Below are 17473 nucleotides of genomic sequence, written 5' to 3' on the forward strand. Positions count from 1 at the left end.
AGTAAGCAATCCAGGAATTCACTTCAGTAAATTTAAATGTCAGTTTAAAGAGCCTCAGGTGGCCTGTGGCTGCCAAGGCACACTTTGCTTTGTGCCTGGGACACTGGGCTCACACGGGATGTAGGTGGGAATGTTCCAGAGTTGCTCCTGAAGATGTCCCATTTCCCAAAGCTACCTGCCAATTTGACGGAGCCCTATTAAGACGCATGAATTTTCCCAGAACTAGAAGAAGCCACCCTAGTACCCAGGTAGAATCTGCTAGCGCACAGATGCATGCGACACCAGCCCTGGCCAGCACGGTCAATTGACATTTGATAATGGTGCCAAAATGTCTCCAAGAGTGAAGCAATCTCCTCCTAGATAGAAAGGAACAGTGGCTGGCCACATGCTGAGCGGTGCTGCCACACGTAAATACAAATAAAATAAATCTAAATAAATTTAAATGAACTGTCCCCGGCGCTGAGTGTGATAGGGTGAGGGTGGCCAGCAGCCACCCTGCAGTTGACAGCCCTTCTTTGGGATTCTGTGGAAAGACCAATCAAAGAAGCGGTGTCTGTCACTGAGCAGTGCTGCTGGCTTGAGATCACCAGGAAACACACATGTAGCGTGTTTGTGTGGACTGACTGCAGACATAGGTCCTTGGGCTCTGGCCAGGGACTCACAATGCCTGGTGAGGAGTGAGAGTGGAGAACGTCCTGACACCGGTCACAGGGCTTTGTTAACGGGTTGGAGTTGTCCTGCTGTTGGGCTTCCCTCCTGTCTTCTTACAGTGGTGGAGAGAACTATAACTTAAGTCAGCCAGCCAGGCCCCGCCTGTGCCGGAGGCCTGCATGTCCTTGCTTTTTCCGCACACTTGACAAGGACAGCTGAGGTGAGGTACAGTGCTGAGAGCTACTGGGCGCCAGTATCAAGGACAAGTCCCAGGTCTGGAGAAATGCAATGTTTACCTGTCAGAACCTTCGCCTCAGAAGCCCAGGGAGGCTAGTTTAGCGTCCAGATGGGCAGCGAGCAGCAGCCTCACAGCTGGCTGGTGCCCAGGTGTGACACATATCTGGCCAGGGCCAAGCACTGTGTGTCCCTGGGGGACCTACCTGGTGGTGAGTGAGGCTGAGTCCCATCTTCCAGACTGCTGTCCTGGGGAGCAGATGGTTAAACCCAGAGAGATGGATGGGCAGCCTGCCTAGAGATCCCTCCTTGCAGCCCCTCCCTGCCTGTTATCTCCCCAACAGCTGCAGTGCCTATGTGTCTCACCTCTTGTGATACCAGGGAGCCCCAGCCTGAGGGAGTCCTGGACAGTCCTTGGGTCTGGAGACAGAGCCAAAAAAGATGTGGCAGCCACCCACTCCTAGAGCAGCGGGGTCTGGAGAAACAGACACTCGTGTGACAAGGACACATGACGGGCCAGCCAAGACTGCTGTCCTCAAAAGGACAGCTCCTGACTCAGCCAAGCTGTGGCTCTCACCAGATGGAGGTGAAAGATGGGGACAGAGTCTCAGGTCACCCCGGCACTGGGTGCCCTGCAGGTTTCTCCGGCTGGCAGGTCTTGAGTGTCCTTGTCCCTGCTCCAGCTTCGCCCTGAGAATGTGAGGATGAGGTGGGCTGGAGTGACCTGTCTTGTCCGACTTATGCAATGGGGGTTCAGAGGCAGTGAGGCTCCAAATGGACTGTACAGGCTTGGGGTGCATGAGGCCTGGGGGTGGGGCTCTGGCCGAGGGGAAGCAACAGCCCAGGCTTGGGAGGTTGGGATTGTCAAGCCCTCCCTGGCCCTCCCCAGCAGCCACCAACCCAACCACACCTCCAACCCTGCTCCTGGCTTCTGTGGCTCACAGATGCTCTACCCCAACCATGACCATGGCCTCAGGGTTGGCCCTCATCAGCCAGGGGCTCTCAGGGGCAGCAGGCCTCTCTTCTCACTTGAGCACCCGCTGGCCCTACTTCTCACCCTGCTGTTTCCCTCTCCTCCTGGACGGGAAACACACGAGTTCTAGAGTCTTTTTCTCAGCCCAATTGCTATTCTCGTCCTCACCTCTTCCTGCCCGCCAAGGCCAGGAGCTGGCCAGAGACAAAGAGGATGTCGAGGAACTGGGAGCCGAGATCCCTGAGGGACAGTGCATGGGGCCCGGCCTCCCAGGCACCAACAGTTGTCTGGATGGGGCCCAGCCTGGGGTAAGAGGCTCAGACCCAGGCCTAGTGTCTACAGAGCACAGAAGGTCCCACCTCTCAGGGACAGCAGCCCCTGAGGCAGAGCCTAGCACACAGGTTCTACAAGGCGCCTTTACGCAGCCTTTGTTTGTGAGGTATTTTCTCATAGGGGGATTGGCCCTGCTGGGGCCCAAAGCTAAAGGACATTTTGCTAGTGGGCCCTGTGGGCACTGTGCTTGGGGTCTATAGCCGTGTTAAAAGTGCCAAAACTGAGTCCTCAGCTGGGGGGTGGTGATGCATGCCTATAGTCCCAGAAACTGGGAGATTGAGGCAAGGGAATCAGGAGTTCAAAGTCAGCCTAGGCTATACACAGGCATTTTGAGACTAACCTACAGGAAGCTCTCTCAAAAAACAAATGAACAACAACAACAACAACAACAAACCCAAACTTCCAGTTTGTTCATATGCAATGTCACATCGAAATTAGCAATGTTCCAGTAGCCATAGCCAACACACAAAACACCTTTCTCCCTCCACACCCAGCAAATACCCTGCAAGTGTTCAGTTCTCCCAGACACAGAGGGCACCAGCTGTCGCTGGTGTAATTCCCAGACAGGAGCAGCAGCAGAGAAGGCTGCCAGTGCTCACCCCAGTGTAGGAGCATCAAGACTGGCATCGGAGCCTACGGCTTGAGAACAGGACCTCACCCACACCCTGCCCAGAGTCTGCGGCCGCCTGGCTGACCCTGCCTTGGTCCTCCCTGCCACCTACCCCACGTTTGTTGTTTGATGGGCTTCATGCAGGGCCCATGACAAGGGTCAGAATAGTCTCTATGGAAAACTCGAGACCTGTCATGTCTCAGTCTTTACTTCCCTGGGCTGACCTCTGCTACATCCCAGCGACTGATCTCAGGACAAGCTCAGCTCACAGAATGGAGTGCTTCAGCTTAGGGTCCTCTCTCTAGGGCTTTCTTGGGTCCCGGGCTGACCACCAGGTGTCAAGCCAGCTCAGGTTTGCTAGGGCAGGGGGGTCTGCATTGCCCTGAGTGGTCAGCAGATGTCTCTGAAATCCTGGGACACTCTGAAAGCTCAGTACCTAATAGATCTGGGAACAGGGTGAAGGCAGGACCTACAAGCCACAAGGGCCTGCTGGAGAGGCCATCTGGCAGGCGTACTCACTAGACCACTGGCCACAGTACGCATTGAGACCTGGACCTGCTATCCTGTCCCCTGGGAATGTGGCTTGCTACCTGGGGCACCCAATGGGGGCAAAGAGGCAGGCAGGGAGGGGTAGAGACAGACAAGGGGGGCAAAGCAGCTGTCTCCTCAGCTCCCGTTGCCCCACACTGGCCCTGTGGGCCCTCCTGTGGCCTCACTAGTGTGTCCTCAGAGGAATGGATAGAGCAGCAGCTAGTGGGGTTGACTCATTGCTGTCCTGTCCAGGGATGGGGGATATAGCAAGGACAGTCTAGCTAGCAGACTCTTCCCCAGGTACAGAGAGAGTCACAGAAATGGGAAACAATAATGACTCCATCAGCTAGACAGGAGTTACCCAGAGGGGCAATGCAGAGGAAAAGGGGCACTGTGGTATAAGAAGGGCCATAGCACCCCAAATCCTGTTAAGACTTTCAGAGCAGTAGATAGCTAGGACTCCCAGGACCCCGTGGCCCCAACTTCAGACTCTTGACCATATCTAACTCACCTAGCCCCACCAGTCCTTCTGTCTTCCTAGGATGAGTGGCAGTCGTGGGCCCTGGACTATGCCATGGGAATTGTCCTGCAGGTGACTTGGCGCTGTGAGCTCTGCAAGGCACGGTGCTCAAACCTTTACTGGGAGTCTACTGTCCTCCTGCTTGTGCATGTCCAATGCAGGCACTTCTTTCACTTGCAGATGGGGAGACTGAGGCTCAGAATGGCTTTGTGGTCCTCCAAGGCCACAGAGTCAGGACTGTCTCCAGCTTCAGGTTCCCCACCGCACGCAGGTGCTCAGCCGCCATATTTGCCTAGAAACGGGGCTGGGGTGGGTTGGGGCTGTTCTGGCACGATGCTCCAAAGACTCCAGAGCACATCAGTCGCTGGTGGGTGGGACCCTTGGCTGGAAATGATGACGAGGGTGGAAAGCCGGGTGAGCCTGAAGAGCCTCCAGGAACCAGGGCTCCCTAGTAGACAGGCAAGCAGTCTGTGGCTGCCTCTTATAAGGTGTGTTACATAAAGGCTGGCAGAGATCGAGCAGCAGCCATCACCCTCGATCCTCCTGGGCTTTGGCCATGGAGAACAGTAACCCTGACTTTACTAGTACCTGGGGAGCATGAGACCCTGAAGGCTCCATCACTGCCTCAATCCTCTTTAACCAGTACCACCCCTACCCCCACCCAGAGCTCAGAGCCCCTTTGAGTCTAGAACTGCAGAGAAGTCCTGTTTCTTTGCAGCTGCAGTGAGGACCAGGAGTCACGGGCACCTGCTCTTCTGGCAGCTCTCATGTGACCCCAGCCTCCCCACATTGACCGGTGCTGAGGGTCTCGGGCGAGCCTTGCTCCGCACAATGTGCTCTTGGAAACATCTAGAGCCAGGACAGAGCACCTCCTTTTTCAGGAGCCATCCCAAGAGCTCGCACTGCCTCTCCCATACACTGATGGACACTTAGACATCATATGGGCAATTGGGGGAAGCAGTGTGTCCCTTCATATTAGCCACAAAGCCAACTTCCTTTTAGGTCAGTGGTTCTCAACCTTTCTAATGCTGCGACCTTTTTTAAAAATACAGTTCCTCATGTTGTGGTGACCCCCCCCCCCAAACATAACCACTTCATTGCTACTTCATAACTGTAATTTTGCTACTGTTATGAATGTCTGATATACAGGACATTTGATATGTGATCCCAGGGAGTTGCAACCCACAGGTTGAGAACCAACCAGTGTTTTGAGAGCCCAGCTATGCTCAAAGGCCCCAGCTAGCCTCAGCCAGAGAAAGTCAGCCTGCTGACTCCCAGTTAGCACCAGGACCGTGTCTGTACCCAGCATGTGTCTAAGCCAAGTTCTTGTCCATTCCTGACATGGGGAGAGATGTCCAAAGAGCACCTCAATTTTGTTCCAAATGTCGCCAATGCAATATTAACTTATGAATTTATAAACATCCCCTTTCTTCTTAAAGAGTGAGCTAAGCTGAAAATCTCAGACAGCCTGGGAGAGGGCTCCGCACAAGGAGCCATAGAGTGTGAGATCTGCTGGCAAGCATCTGGCCAGCCTGTTGGGCTTCCCTACCCAGGAAGGGTATGCGATCCCCTCACCACTCTTGGCAGTAGTGCAGGCAGTAGGTGGTGGCAGGAGCCACCCTGACAAGGGAGGAGGGCCTTGTGTGTGCGGGTGCAATGCAGCATCCCTGCCCAAGGCACCTTAGGGCTGCTGGAACCAGCTGCCTGCCCCCATCGTGCCTGCTATCCGCCTGTGAGGCTGACATCTGCTGGGTACAGCAGACCTGAGCAGAGGTGCCCCTACGACATCTGGTTCAGCTGACCAGGTGCAACTCCAGGAAACTTTGAAGTCAGCAGAAAACCCTACAGGGTCCCCAGCCTCCTCCCAGTAGGGCTCCAGACCCTCAGATTCCTAGCGCATCTCAGCAGGGTAGCCTCAGGGATGGGACAAGGCTGCGCGGAGTGGGGTGGGGTGGGAGGTGTTGCACACTCACCGTACAGCACGGCATGAGGGCACGGGGCAGATTTCTCTCTCCTCCAGGCTGGTCCTCAGTTCTCCACTCTCAGCTCTGCTATCTCCAGTGGGTTGGGTCCCCAAGTGGGCTAGTCCCGCCTCCAACTATCCGCTCAGAGCCAATGGCAAGCCGGTCCCGACTGCCCCGCCTCCAGTGAAGGCTCTTCCCGGCGGGATGGCAGCAGCTACAGGCAAGTGTGGATTTGTGCAGCGGGCGCGTGAGGCTCGCGACCTAGGGATGAGGGGCTCATTGCAAGGATGTACCCCCAGAGACTTGCAAATAATGAGCCCCGTGTGTGATGTTCGGGGACAGCTGTCCCCTCCAGCATGGTCCTCTGCAGCCTTCCTCTGGGCATCCAGCCCGACCTGGATGCAGCAGGAGATGCGCTTACCTAACACCAGGGCTGTCTCTTCTGCGGCTGATTTGGGTAGGGGCTGCAGGAGGAGAAATTACTCTAGAACAAACACCTAGGACCCCACTGACAGACCTCCTAACCCCTCTATGGTCTTTCTCCTCCAGCGACAAAGCACAGAGGTGGTATGTGGCACATATTCTGTATCTAGTGCAGAGGGTGCCAGCTTCTCCTGGCACCATTGCTCAACCTTTCCCTCCTCTCCCCTGTCCTTCCCTCTCCTCCCCTGTCCAGCTGTCCTTTCTCCCTGGTAGCTCCCAGGAGACCTCTTTGGGGACAAACACCATGCCTGCTCCAGAAGAGCTCTTCAGGGGTGGTTGGGGGGGCGGCAATTGTCTTAGAGTCTCTCTACTGTACTTAGGATGTCAGCAAAACTGTCCCCGGCTCTGCACTTGTGGGTATCTGCCTCTGTGTGTTGGTATGTGGCAAGGACCAGCTTGCTTACACTTAGCTCTACTCCTGGCATGAACTCCTGGGCAGTGAACCTCAGCATGCAGGGGAGAGTGGTCAGGGCCACAGGATTAGGGCAGCAGAGGTTGCTCAGAGTGGCAGTCTGGCAGACCACCCTGCCCTGTACACCTCAAAGAGGAAACAGGAGGACTTAGAGGCCACCTGCTGGAAGAATCTGGTTCTCTGTGCCTCAGTTTACCCACCTCATCAGGGTCAAGTGAAGTGACCTTTGTAAAGAGATGAGTGAACTTTATGGTACATAAGTGCTCAGTAAATACACGAGGATGGGCTCTTCTCTCACATGACTATCAAATGCTCCTCCCAGAAGATGTCCTGTTGACCAGAGCACAGATACGGGAACTGACTCTCTCAGAGGCTCCCTGGCTTGTCCAGGCCACTGTGGGGTGGGGCTTCAGGAGATGAGGAGCTTAGTATCCCATGTATACTTGAGTGGCACTATGGCAGAAGGAGGCTGCTTTATGGACAGACAGGACAAGAGGAGTAGGTGTGAGATGTTCACTTTGTCTCTTAGCTTCCTAGGGCATCCTGAATGGACAGCTGGGGCTGGGGTTCCTAGCATTTACCAAGAGGACACAGCAGATCCCGGCCTGTCCTCTGTAAAGGTGTGTTATACTGTTTATGCTGCATCTGTTTAACTATGTACAGATGTGTTGCATTTGTTTTACCCTGCCTGCCTAAGGCACCTGATTGGTCTAATAAAAAGCTGAATGGCCAATAGCTAGGCAGTAGAAGGATAGGCAGGGCTGGAGGGCAGAGAGAATAAGTAGGAGGAGGAAACTAGGCTCAGGGGGAGAAAGAAGAAGAGAGAATGAGGGAGAAAGAGAGGGAGACACCCTGGGTCAGCCAGACAGACACAGAGGAAAGCAGGAGGTAGGACAAATAGAATGAAAAAAAAGGTAAAAAGCCCCAAGGCAAAACATAGGTGAAGAGAAACAGGTTCAATTAAATTATAAGAGCTAGCAAGAAACGAGCCTAAGCTAAGGCCGAGCATTCATAACTAATAATAAGTCTCCGTGTCTTTAATTGGGACTTGGTTGGCAGCCCAAAGAGAAAGCCTGCTGTAGTCCTCTTTGTCTGACACCTGTCTCTGCTTCCTCTCCCCTCCCTTCCCTCCCCCATCCCTCTCTGATTTCCCACTTTCATCTCCCCCTACTTCTTCCTTTCCCTCTTCCTCACTTATCTTCTCTACTTCCTTCCTTCTTCTCTTCACTACCTCCCTCCCCTCTCTTCCCTCCCCCCTCCTTCCCTCCCCCCTCCCCTCTCCTCCCTTCTCATCTCCTCTCCTCTATTCAGTATCAACTGGGCACCTAGCAGGCTTGTGTCCAATAGTGACAGTATCAAGTCAGAGGCATGGCTCCTGACCCCAGGATCACTTGAACTGGCATTTGCCCTTGGCAGACAGTGTGGATGCCTTAGGGGAGGAGTGGTGATGATGATGATGATGATGATGATGATGGTAGTGATGTTGATGATGGTGATGATGATGATGATGATGATGATGGTGATGGTGGTGGTAGTGATGATGGCAATGGTGGTGATGGAGAAAGCAGTGATGATGGTGATGATGTTGATATCGGTGCTAGTTGATGATGGTGATATGATGACGATGCTCAGGGTAGCGATAGTGATGATAGTGATGATGACATTGATGTTAGTGGTGATGATGACAGTGACAAGGGTTGTGTAGTGGCAGTGATGATATGTGACAAATGGCTGTACCTGTATAAGGCTACATCCAGTTCCAGAGCTCTCCTGGATGCTCAGGACCTCCACGTTTCTCACCACAGCATCGGGGTAACCCTGCTGCTGTTCTGCCTCTTGCTTGTGGCCAGAGCTAGTCCAGCCCTTATGTGAGAAAATATCTCCCATGTCATTGTCCTTTCCTATTCTGGTGGGTCAGTTGATCTAACTTTACCCCCACTAAAGTGTAGCACCAATAGGATTTGGGGGCCTGTGAGAGCAAAGAGTCAATATTTGGGGTGGGGAATAGCTCCCCAACTCTACTCCAGAGTGGCTGTCCTGTGCTGAGAAGTTGCCCCCTTCCCTGTGCATATTCTAAGCAGTCCCCCATTATATAATAAGGCACTAATGAAGACAGCGCCCTGCCAGGCCCTGCTGGTTCCCATCTGTCTGCTTGGCTCTCCTGCCTTTGGTGAAGCTGGGTCTACCTACCTCCCCACAGGAAGCTGCCAAACATCCTCACTCAGTCTCTTAGGCACCTCCTGCAGCCAGCCTCTTCCGGACCATTAACTCTGCCTAGCCACCTGCCACCCTTGCAGGAGGGACTATACCCTTGTTTGGAGGGGCTGGGGCTGTCTCCACGTAAGAGCCTCTGGACAACGTAAGTTCTTCAGGGCTCGCATAGCAGGTACTCAGCAGGACCAAGGCTCTGAGCATGGCAGAAAGCTTAGCGGAGGCCTTGGCTCCATCGCTACTGAGCATCAGTTGCATCAGTTATCCTGGCTGGGCCTCAGACTTTCTTCTCCTGTCCAGCTATGAGGCTAGGACGAGGAAGATGCCTAACCTGGCAGGGAATTCCTTTTGTTACACATTAATCATGAAGGACAGGGTGTGGTGAGGCATGCCTGTTATCCCAGCACTTTGGAGGCTGAGGCAGGAGGATTACCACAAGTTACAGGCTATTCTGATCTACATGGAGAATTCAAGGCTAACTAGGGCTACATAGCAGGACTGTATTTGTTGCTATGCAGTGGCCTGTAAAGCTTTCATCAAGGACAAACCTAAATTTGAGGACAACTTGTGACTAATCTCGTTGGCGTTCACATGTCTATGGACAATCTGATAACCAGAAGGAAATGCCTTCAGGTGTGTCATGGGGAAGTATGTTCACAGGTAGGTCTGAGCCCTAATGACCTCCTAAGCTCTACATAAGACCTGATGATCCCAGTAGCCTGGTAAACCCATTCAGCCCTTTAATATTCAAACCGTAAAGGAACGTTCTCTTTTCCACATAAAGGAACCCCGAGAGTCTGTGTATCTATGCATCATTTCTCTCCCTCCCTGGAACCACAAGCTTTAGCATTTGCTGCACTGGCTGCAGCATATGTTTTTTACAAAGGCAAATACAGGAGCTGAGCAATTAAGAACACTCACTGCTCAGTCATGAGGATGAGAATCTGGAACCCAGCACCCACATTGGGTCACAAACACCTGTAAGGGATCTGATGTCCTTTCCTGGTCCCTTTGGGTGCTGTACACTGGTGTGCACACACACACACACAGAGACAGTAGCACACACACATATAAATAAAATAAAATCAATCTTCTTTTAATTTTTTTTTTCTAGACAGGGTCTTACTATGTAGTTTTGGCTGTCCTGGAACTCGCTCTGTAGAGTAGGCTAGTCTTTAACTCACAGAGATCTGCCTGCCTCTGCCTCTAGAGTGCTGGGATTAAAGGCGTGCAACACTGCACCCAACAAAAATGAATTAAAAGAGAAAAGAGAAACAGGTAAAAAAGAAATGTGAGCTGCACTTTAAAGCCCTCTCGTGAGAGCTTCCCTGGTGAGAAGAACTGGTTTTCTACAAACTCATGGTGAAGGGAGGAAGAACAAGGCTGACAAGCTAACGTCTCCAAGGACTTTACCAGGAAGGAGGGTCCTGGAGCACTGACCTCCTAGAAGGGTCCTGGAGCACTGACCACTAAGAAGGGTCCTGGAGCACTGACCTCCTAGAAGGGTCCTGGAGCACTGACCACTAAGAAGGGTCCTGGAGCACTGACCTCCTAGAAGGGTCCTGGAGCACTGACCACTAAGAAGGGTCCTGGAGCACTGACTCCTAGAAGGGTCCTGGAGCACTGACCACTAAGAAGGGTCCTGGAGCACTGACCACTAAGAAGGGTCCTGGAGCACTGACCACTAAGAAGGGTCCTGGAGCACTGACCTCCTAGAAGGGTCCTGGAGCACTGACCACTAAGAAGGGTCCTGGAGCACTGACTCCTAGAAGGGTCCTGGAGCACTGACCACTAAGAAGGGTCCTGGAGCACTGACCACTAAGAAGGGTCCTGGAGCACTGACCACTAAGAAGGGTCCTGGAGCACTGACCTCCTAGAAGGGTCCTGGAGCACTGACCACTAAGAAGGGTCCTGGAGCACTGACTCCTAGAAGGGTCCTGGAGCACTGACCACTAAGAAGGGTCCTGGAGCACTGACTCCTAGAAGGGTCCTAGAGCACTGACCACTAAGAAGGGTCCTGGAGCATTGACCTCCTAGAAGGGTCCTGGAGCACTGACCACTAAGAAGGGTCCTGGAGCACTGACCTCCTAGAAGGGTCCTGGAGCACTGACCACTAAGAAGGGTCCTGGAGCACTGACCTCCTAGAAGGGTCCTAGAGCACTGACCACTAAGAAGGGTCCTGGAGCACTGACCTCCTAGAAGGGTCCTAGAGCACTGACCACTAAGAAGGGTCCTGGAGCACTGACCACTAAGAAGGGTCCTGGAGCATTGACCACCAAGAGGGGTCCTGGATCACTGGCTACCACGAGGGGTCCTGTAGCACTGATCTCCGAGCATGATAACATTACATCTTCCTCAGAGCAGCTGTGATAACCTACAAGAGACTCTAAACGCAGCCTGTAGATGCTCCCGTAGAAGGAGGGGTGAGTAGGGATGGCCACAGACCCCCCCCCTGAGATTCCAGCCACTCCTACCAGCACCTCCCTCTTAGCTGTATAAAATTCTGTCCGAGCTGCATGTGGTCCCAGTAGGCATTAGGATACAGAGTAGAAGTTAATGAAGGTGGGGACCTCCAGCTATGTCGCCGTGGGGAAGTAGTCACCTATGTTGTGGTGGGCATTTTCAGCGATGAAGCTGTTTGGGTGGCAGTCACTCACATTCCCGGAAATAACCCCAATAAGCTCATTGGTTCATAAGGTTGGATGTGGTGAAACTGTTAGTCTATTGATGCATTGTCTGAGGTGAGTGGATGTTTGTTCATGACTCCCCAGGAACAGTCCGTACAACACTGGACAGGTGCCAGCCTCCCTTGTGAACATACATGCAAACATCCTTATCAGAACATGAGCAGCATCAACCTGTGCATCTGCCAGACAGATAACAGGTGACAATCAGGTGAGGGTCACCCAAGAACGTCAAGGCCAGTGTTCAGAGATGAATCAGTGTTGTTTGGGCTGTGGTGGGACTCGTTAGAGTGCCTACCTGGCATGAGCAAAGGCCTGGATTTGATCCTTAGCACTGAAAAAAAAAAATTCAGTGCAGGGGCTGGAGAGATGGTTCAGCAGATGAGAGCATGTACTGGCCATGCAGAAGGTTAGAGTTTGGTTCCCAGCAGCCACGGCAGGGGATCACAGCTGCTTGTAACACCAGCTCCAGGGGATCTGATTTCCTTTTTGGGTCTCTGTGAGCAGCTGCATTCCCATGTGTATACATACACACAATTAAAAACAACACAAAGTATTTTTTAAGTCAATGTAGCTGGGTGGTGGTGACACACACCTTTGATTCCAGCACTTGGGAAGCAGAGGCAGACAGATCTCTGAGTTTGAGGCCAGCCTGGTCTACACAGAGAAACCCTGTCTTAAAACAAAACAGAACAAAACAAAGCAAAACAAAACAAAGAAAATCAATGTAAATCACCCCCTTCACAGACAAAGGGGAAATACTGTGTGATCATTTTAACAGTGAAAAGAACCAGTTGATAGCATCCAATATGCATGTATGCTTGAAATGTTCTTGGAAAACTGGGGGTATGTGGAACTTACCAGCATGGTGAGAATATGCAAGTAAACAATATGCCTATAGTTGAATCAGTTCTTTAAATATTTATTTTTATTTTATATCTATATATGAGAGTTTGCTTGCAAGTGTGTATATGAACTACATGCATGTGCATACATGCAGTACTCACATATACCAGAAGAGGGAGCCAGATACCCTGAAACTGGAGTGACAGGTACTTGGGAGCTGCCCTGTGGATGTGAGGAACAGCAAGTGATCTTAATGGCTGATGTCTGAATTGTGTTTAGTGGTGAAGGAAAATAATTTTCCCTGCGAGACTGGGGATAAGACCGTGATGTGTATCTTTGTGGTTCTGTCCTAAAGACGGCCTTGGTGGTGACGCAGTAGGATAGAATGGAAGGCAGAAATAGAGAGAACATAACTATTTGCAAATCTCAGACATTTCCGAAAAGGTCCTGGAAGACGTCAGCGAATGCAGCAGATTGAAAGGATAGCCATTAGACAGAATCAAGTCCGTGCTAACAGCTGGAGAGAAAGAATGAAGAGGTTGTGTGTACACGGCACACAGAAACCACAAATACCTCACAGAGAGTTTGCAAGCTATGTGCAAGACACTTGTATGGAGAGCCACAAAGGGAAAGCCATAGAAGCACAGGGGCTAGGGGGAGGCAGAGGGCTAGATCTCATTCATAGGTCAGAAAACACCACTGTTGAAATTTGTCAGTTTTGGGGCTGCGGAGATGATTCTGTCAACAGAGAGCTTGTTGTGCAGCATAAGGACCTGAGTTCGGATCCTCAGCACCCACATAAGAAGCCCGAGTGTGGTGACGCTGTAACCCAAGCACTGGGTAAGTGGACACAGAAGGATCCCTGAAGCTCACTGGCCAGCTAGTTTAGCCAAACCAGTGAGTTCCAGGGTTAAGAATAAGATGGAGGGTAATATAGAAAGAAACTCCTTGGGACAGGAGCCATTGTGGCTGGTCCACACCCCCAGCACCACACCCAGAGCCCAGAATGGAGTTGCTGGAATCAGGGAGCCCTGGGAATCTGGCTCCACACTGAGCAAACCTGAGCCTGAGTCTGATGTCTGTGATCAGGTTGAGCTGGCTGGGAAGCTTCCAGAACTCATAGCCAGCACGGTCAGTGTCCATCAGCGTCCATTTATTCATTTGACCTTGTTCTCCACTGAGCACCTACTAGTCCATTTATTCATTGGATCCATGTTTCCTGGCTCCTTCTCCCATCCAGGGACAGAGTGACTGCTGCTTGCCGACTCTGAGCCCTCAGGAGCACACCTGCTCGTGAGAGATGCAGAACCAAGCAGGTGAGGTTTGCTGTGGTGGTGTGTATGTGTGGTACCCAGGCAGGTAAGAAACGTTGAGAACAGAGTCCTGCTGCCAGGAGCCACAGCAGCACAGTCAACAGACAACACTCTGGGCAGGACAAAGGGAAGCAGCCAGGCGGAGGAGGTGTGACATGGGCAGGTGCATGGGGTGTCTCTGTCTGCCATGAGAGGTGTTGGCTTTGGCTTTGAAGGTTAGGCCAGAATATCTGCTGCTAAAGCCTGGCTCAGCTGTCCTGGCAAACTTCTGCCTCCTCTGAAGACCTGGTTTTGAGCTGCCAGGTGATCCCCTAGAAGTCATCCAGCTTCAGAGGTGCCAGAAGGCAGGAGCCTAGCCACCCTGTGATGGAGTCAGGTCTCTCCTGCATCTGCCTAAATTTAAGTCATCCCAAGAGCAGCCTTGACACTCTGTGTGAACCCCACTAGGCTTAGGATAAACATGGCTGCTGCCGCCTCTGGGCTTCACTAGCATCCTCATACCCAGCAATGGCCTGGGGAGCAGAGGTCATGTGTCCCCCCATCTGTTTATATCAACTCATTTATCATATGCTCCAGGGCTGTCAGCTGCTGTGATATTCACCTGTCACCCCTGGCACACAGATGGACACCCTACAGGGCCTGCATCTGTGTCCTTAGGCAAAGAGGATACAGCTAACCTCAGATTTATTTCACCTTTATCTCAGTGGCAAGCCTTCTGGGAAGGACCACTCTGTTCCTTGGAGTCTGGTGTGAAATGCATGAAGAATAGGCAACTCTTTCCCAATCTGCCTCCCCAAAGTGGCCTCATCCACGGGGTCCTCCACCCATCCTTCCTGAGTCCATGCTGGCCTTTAGTCTAAGGGTCTCACATCTCCCAGATTCCCTGTTGGAGTTCTGAGGGCCCTATCTCAAGGAGGACTGGGGACATGGAATGGCTATCGTCATGTCCTGGGGAGGAATACATCCTACAGAGGTGGTTCCTCTTGGCTGGGGCTACAAGCAGGGGTTTCTTTCCATTCTAAGAACATTCTCCAAAGTCCCCAGAGTGAGTAGCACACTACCTTTCAAATGGGGGAAACACAGCTTTATCTAGCAGTCAGGTCACTGTACTGTGGCTCACAGAGCATGGAAAAGAACATCTTTACTTTGAATTAAAATGTCAACATAAACAGCTCAGTTGGTAAAGTTGTGTGCTGTGTTAGCCTAAGGACCTGAATTGGGTCCCCAGAGCCCATGTAAAGCCCAGGTGTGGTGATGCATGCTTGGAATTCCAGTGCTGAGGAGATGGAGGCAGGTAGAACTTGCTGACCAACTAACCTTGCTTAGTCAGCCAGCCCCAGGGCCCAGGGAGAGACTCTGTCTAAAAACTGTAAATGACTGCTATAGACAACCCAAGGCTGGCCTCTGGCCTCCATGCACATGCATGTATACCTATACTCACACCCTCATGGGCACATATACATATGCCCTTCCCTATACACACACAAAAGGGAGTTTTCTGAGGGTGTCTGTCAGAAAGATACATGGGCGGAGTGTTGTTTTTCATACCGGATGTTTCCGTCTGGCTGGAAAGTGTGTTGGTGTTCTTGGTAAGGTTTGAATGTTGTTCTTTACATTTTTATTTCATGTGTCTGGGTGTTATGTCTGTGTACTATATGTGTGCAGTGCCTATGGAGGCCGGAAGAGGATGCCAGATCCCCTGGAACAGATGGTTGTGAGCTACCATGTGGGTCTCGGGAACTGAACCCGGGTCCTTTGGAGGAGCAGCCAGTGCTCTCAGCTGCTGAGCCGTCTCTCCAGGCCCAGGGCTTGACTGCTTTAAGAATGACAATGGAAGCAGTTTTGTTTGGTTTGTTTTGTTTTTTAGTTCTTAAAGAACCAATCATAAAACATACAAAAACAGTGTGCGCTTTGGAAGCTTGGCTCCCTTCCTCTTTTCTCTAACTATAGGTGAAGCTGGCTGGCAGGCCAGGGTGGAGTCTGCAGAAACAGCCAGACTGAACACACTCTTGGAGAAGCCGATGGAAAGCGATGGGATCTGGATAGGAGCCAGAGGTGCCCTGCTGGCACTGTGAAGGTTTTTTGGGGCATTCGAGAGGCAGAAGTAGCCAGGATGCAGCTACTTGGGGTGGCCCTGGAGCCAGGACAGACTGTCTGTTTAGTGGTAAAGCAGCACCACCTTGTGGCCTTCCTGAGTGACACCAGGCTGGAGAAGTGAGGCGGCAGTAGTCACCCTATCTGTGAAGGGTTTGTGGGGAATGCTGGGATGAGGGAGGGGCAAACAGCAGTTTAGACAAAGCCTTGTAGTGGATGCATCCAACATAAGACCTCTGTGGACAGAGCTGTGTGCCCCCCGAGAGCAGCCAATGCTCCCCAGGAGCTGACACTGAGCCTCCAGTCACCTGGCCCATCTACCGCAGGAGGCAAAGCTCCAGTCACCAGGCCCAGTAGGGCTGAAGGGCAGCTTTCTTGGGTTGGAAGCCACAGGGGCAGAAGGATGCAGGGCACATGCCCTTACTGTAGCTCTGGGGTCCTCCTTTTGCACCTGCCCCTCTGTCTGTTCCTGTCCTTACCATGTCCTTTGCATGTTCAACATGCAACCTGGCCTCTTTCCCTTCTCCCCTGCTTATGAGAGGGCAAAGCTGGGACATGGCAAGGGTTTGAGCAAGAATGGGGGTCCCCCAGCAGCTATGAGGGCAGGGCAGGTGGGCATAGGATGGCTGGCCATGCTACACTTGGCTCATAGGCAGGGATAGTCCCCCAAGGCTTGACTGGGGCTCCTCCCCTAAAGCCCTGTTTAGGACTACCTGCAGCGGCTCCTTCTTCCTGAGCTGCCGGCCCTTCATGTAGTACAAGAGAGGCTTTGCACTACTGTCGATGCAGGCTAAGAGGGTGGCCAATGGCAAGAAAAAGGGGAGCAGGAATTTGATGACCGGTCGCAGGCTCCAGTAGACAACCATGGGCAGGCGGCAGAAGAACAGCAGGATCCCAGAGCACTGGGCCACTTTGCAGAACTTGGAGAGTGGCTGCACAGAGCAGCAGTTCCCACAGATTAAGAGAATCATGCTTGCCCCACAGACCATGCCCACCAGCACCACTAGCCAGACCACACTGGCCCAGTGGTAACTGAGGCAGACCAGGAAGCTCATTCCCTTGTACAGCAGTCCACAGGCATTGGCTGGCAGTAGCACAGCTGGCATGGTCAGTGCCCAGATCAGGAGACAGAGCACAGCTGAGGTGTACCTGGGGCGGCAGCTGGGGCTGCAACAGGAGGGGAACATGTAGGTGAGGCAGCAGTCCACAGCGAAGGCAGCCAGCAGCCAGAGCCCCACAGCAAACCACAAGAAGATGATCGAGAAGTGGAGTGTGTCCTCATAGCCTAAGGCGATCTCGGCGATAGAGAAGCCCACCTGGCAGGCCAGGAAGAGGAAATCGGCAGCGGCCAGGTGCAGCAGGTAGATGTTGAAGGGGCCCTTCTTGATGTGCAGACCAAGGTGCCAGAGCAGCAGAGCGTTGCCCCCCAGCCCTGCCAGGCTGACAAGGAGGCTGAGGTAGAAGAGCACATTGTTGAATGTGCCCCAGATGTTGAATATGGAGAACATCCTGGCTGGCTTCCGTGGGTGATCTGGGAGGCCCCTGCAAAGGATGACAGTGTTCACTACCCAGACGCTGTGCTCTGAGTGTGGAAGGTAAGACATCAGGAGTCTC

The 17473-nt window shown here is 52.5% G+C and overlaps 2 protein-coding genes across 2 annotated transcripts in view; both read right to left on the minus strand.

The window, feature by feature from the left end:
• The window catches only part of Osbpl5 (oxysterol binding protein like 5), a 70732-nt gene extending 64858 nt beyond the window's left edge, over nucleotides 1–5874 (minus strand). The window contains exon 1 of the mRNA XM_036171631.1: nucleotides 5826–5874. Within this exon, the coding sequence (XP_036027524.1) occupies nucleotides 5826–5840 (15 nt within the window). The 5' untranslated portion in view covers nucleotides 5841–5874. The remainder of the gene's footprint in view (nucleotides 1–5825) is intronic.
• Nucleotides 5875–16494: 10620 nt separating this feature from the next.
• Mrgprg (MAS related GPR family member G) lies at nucleotides 16495–17367 on the minus strand. Its single transcript, XM_036185205.1, has one exon. The coding sequence runs from the start codon at nucleotides 17365–17367 to the stop codon at nucleotides 16495–16497; it is 873 nt and encodes a 290-aa protein (XP_036041098.1).
• Nucleotides 17368–17473: the final 106 nt, after the last annotated feature.

Source organism: Onychomys torridus, chromosome 1 (genome assembly GCF_903995425.1).
Source record: "Onychomys torridus chromosome 1, mOncTor1.1, whole genome shotgun sequence".
NCBI classification, from domain to species: domain Eukaryota; kingdom Metazoa; phylum Chordata; class Mammalia; order Rodentia; family Cricetidae; genus Onychomys; species Onychomys torridus.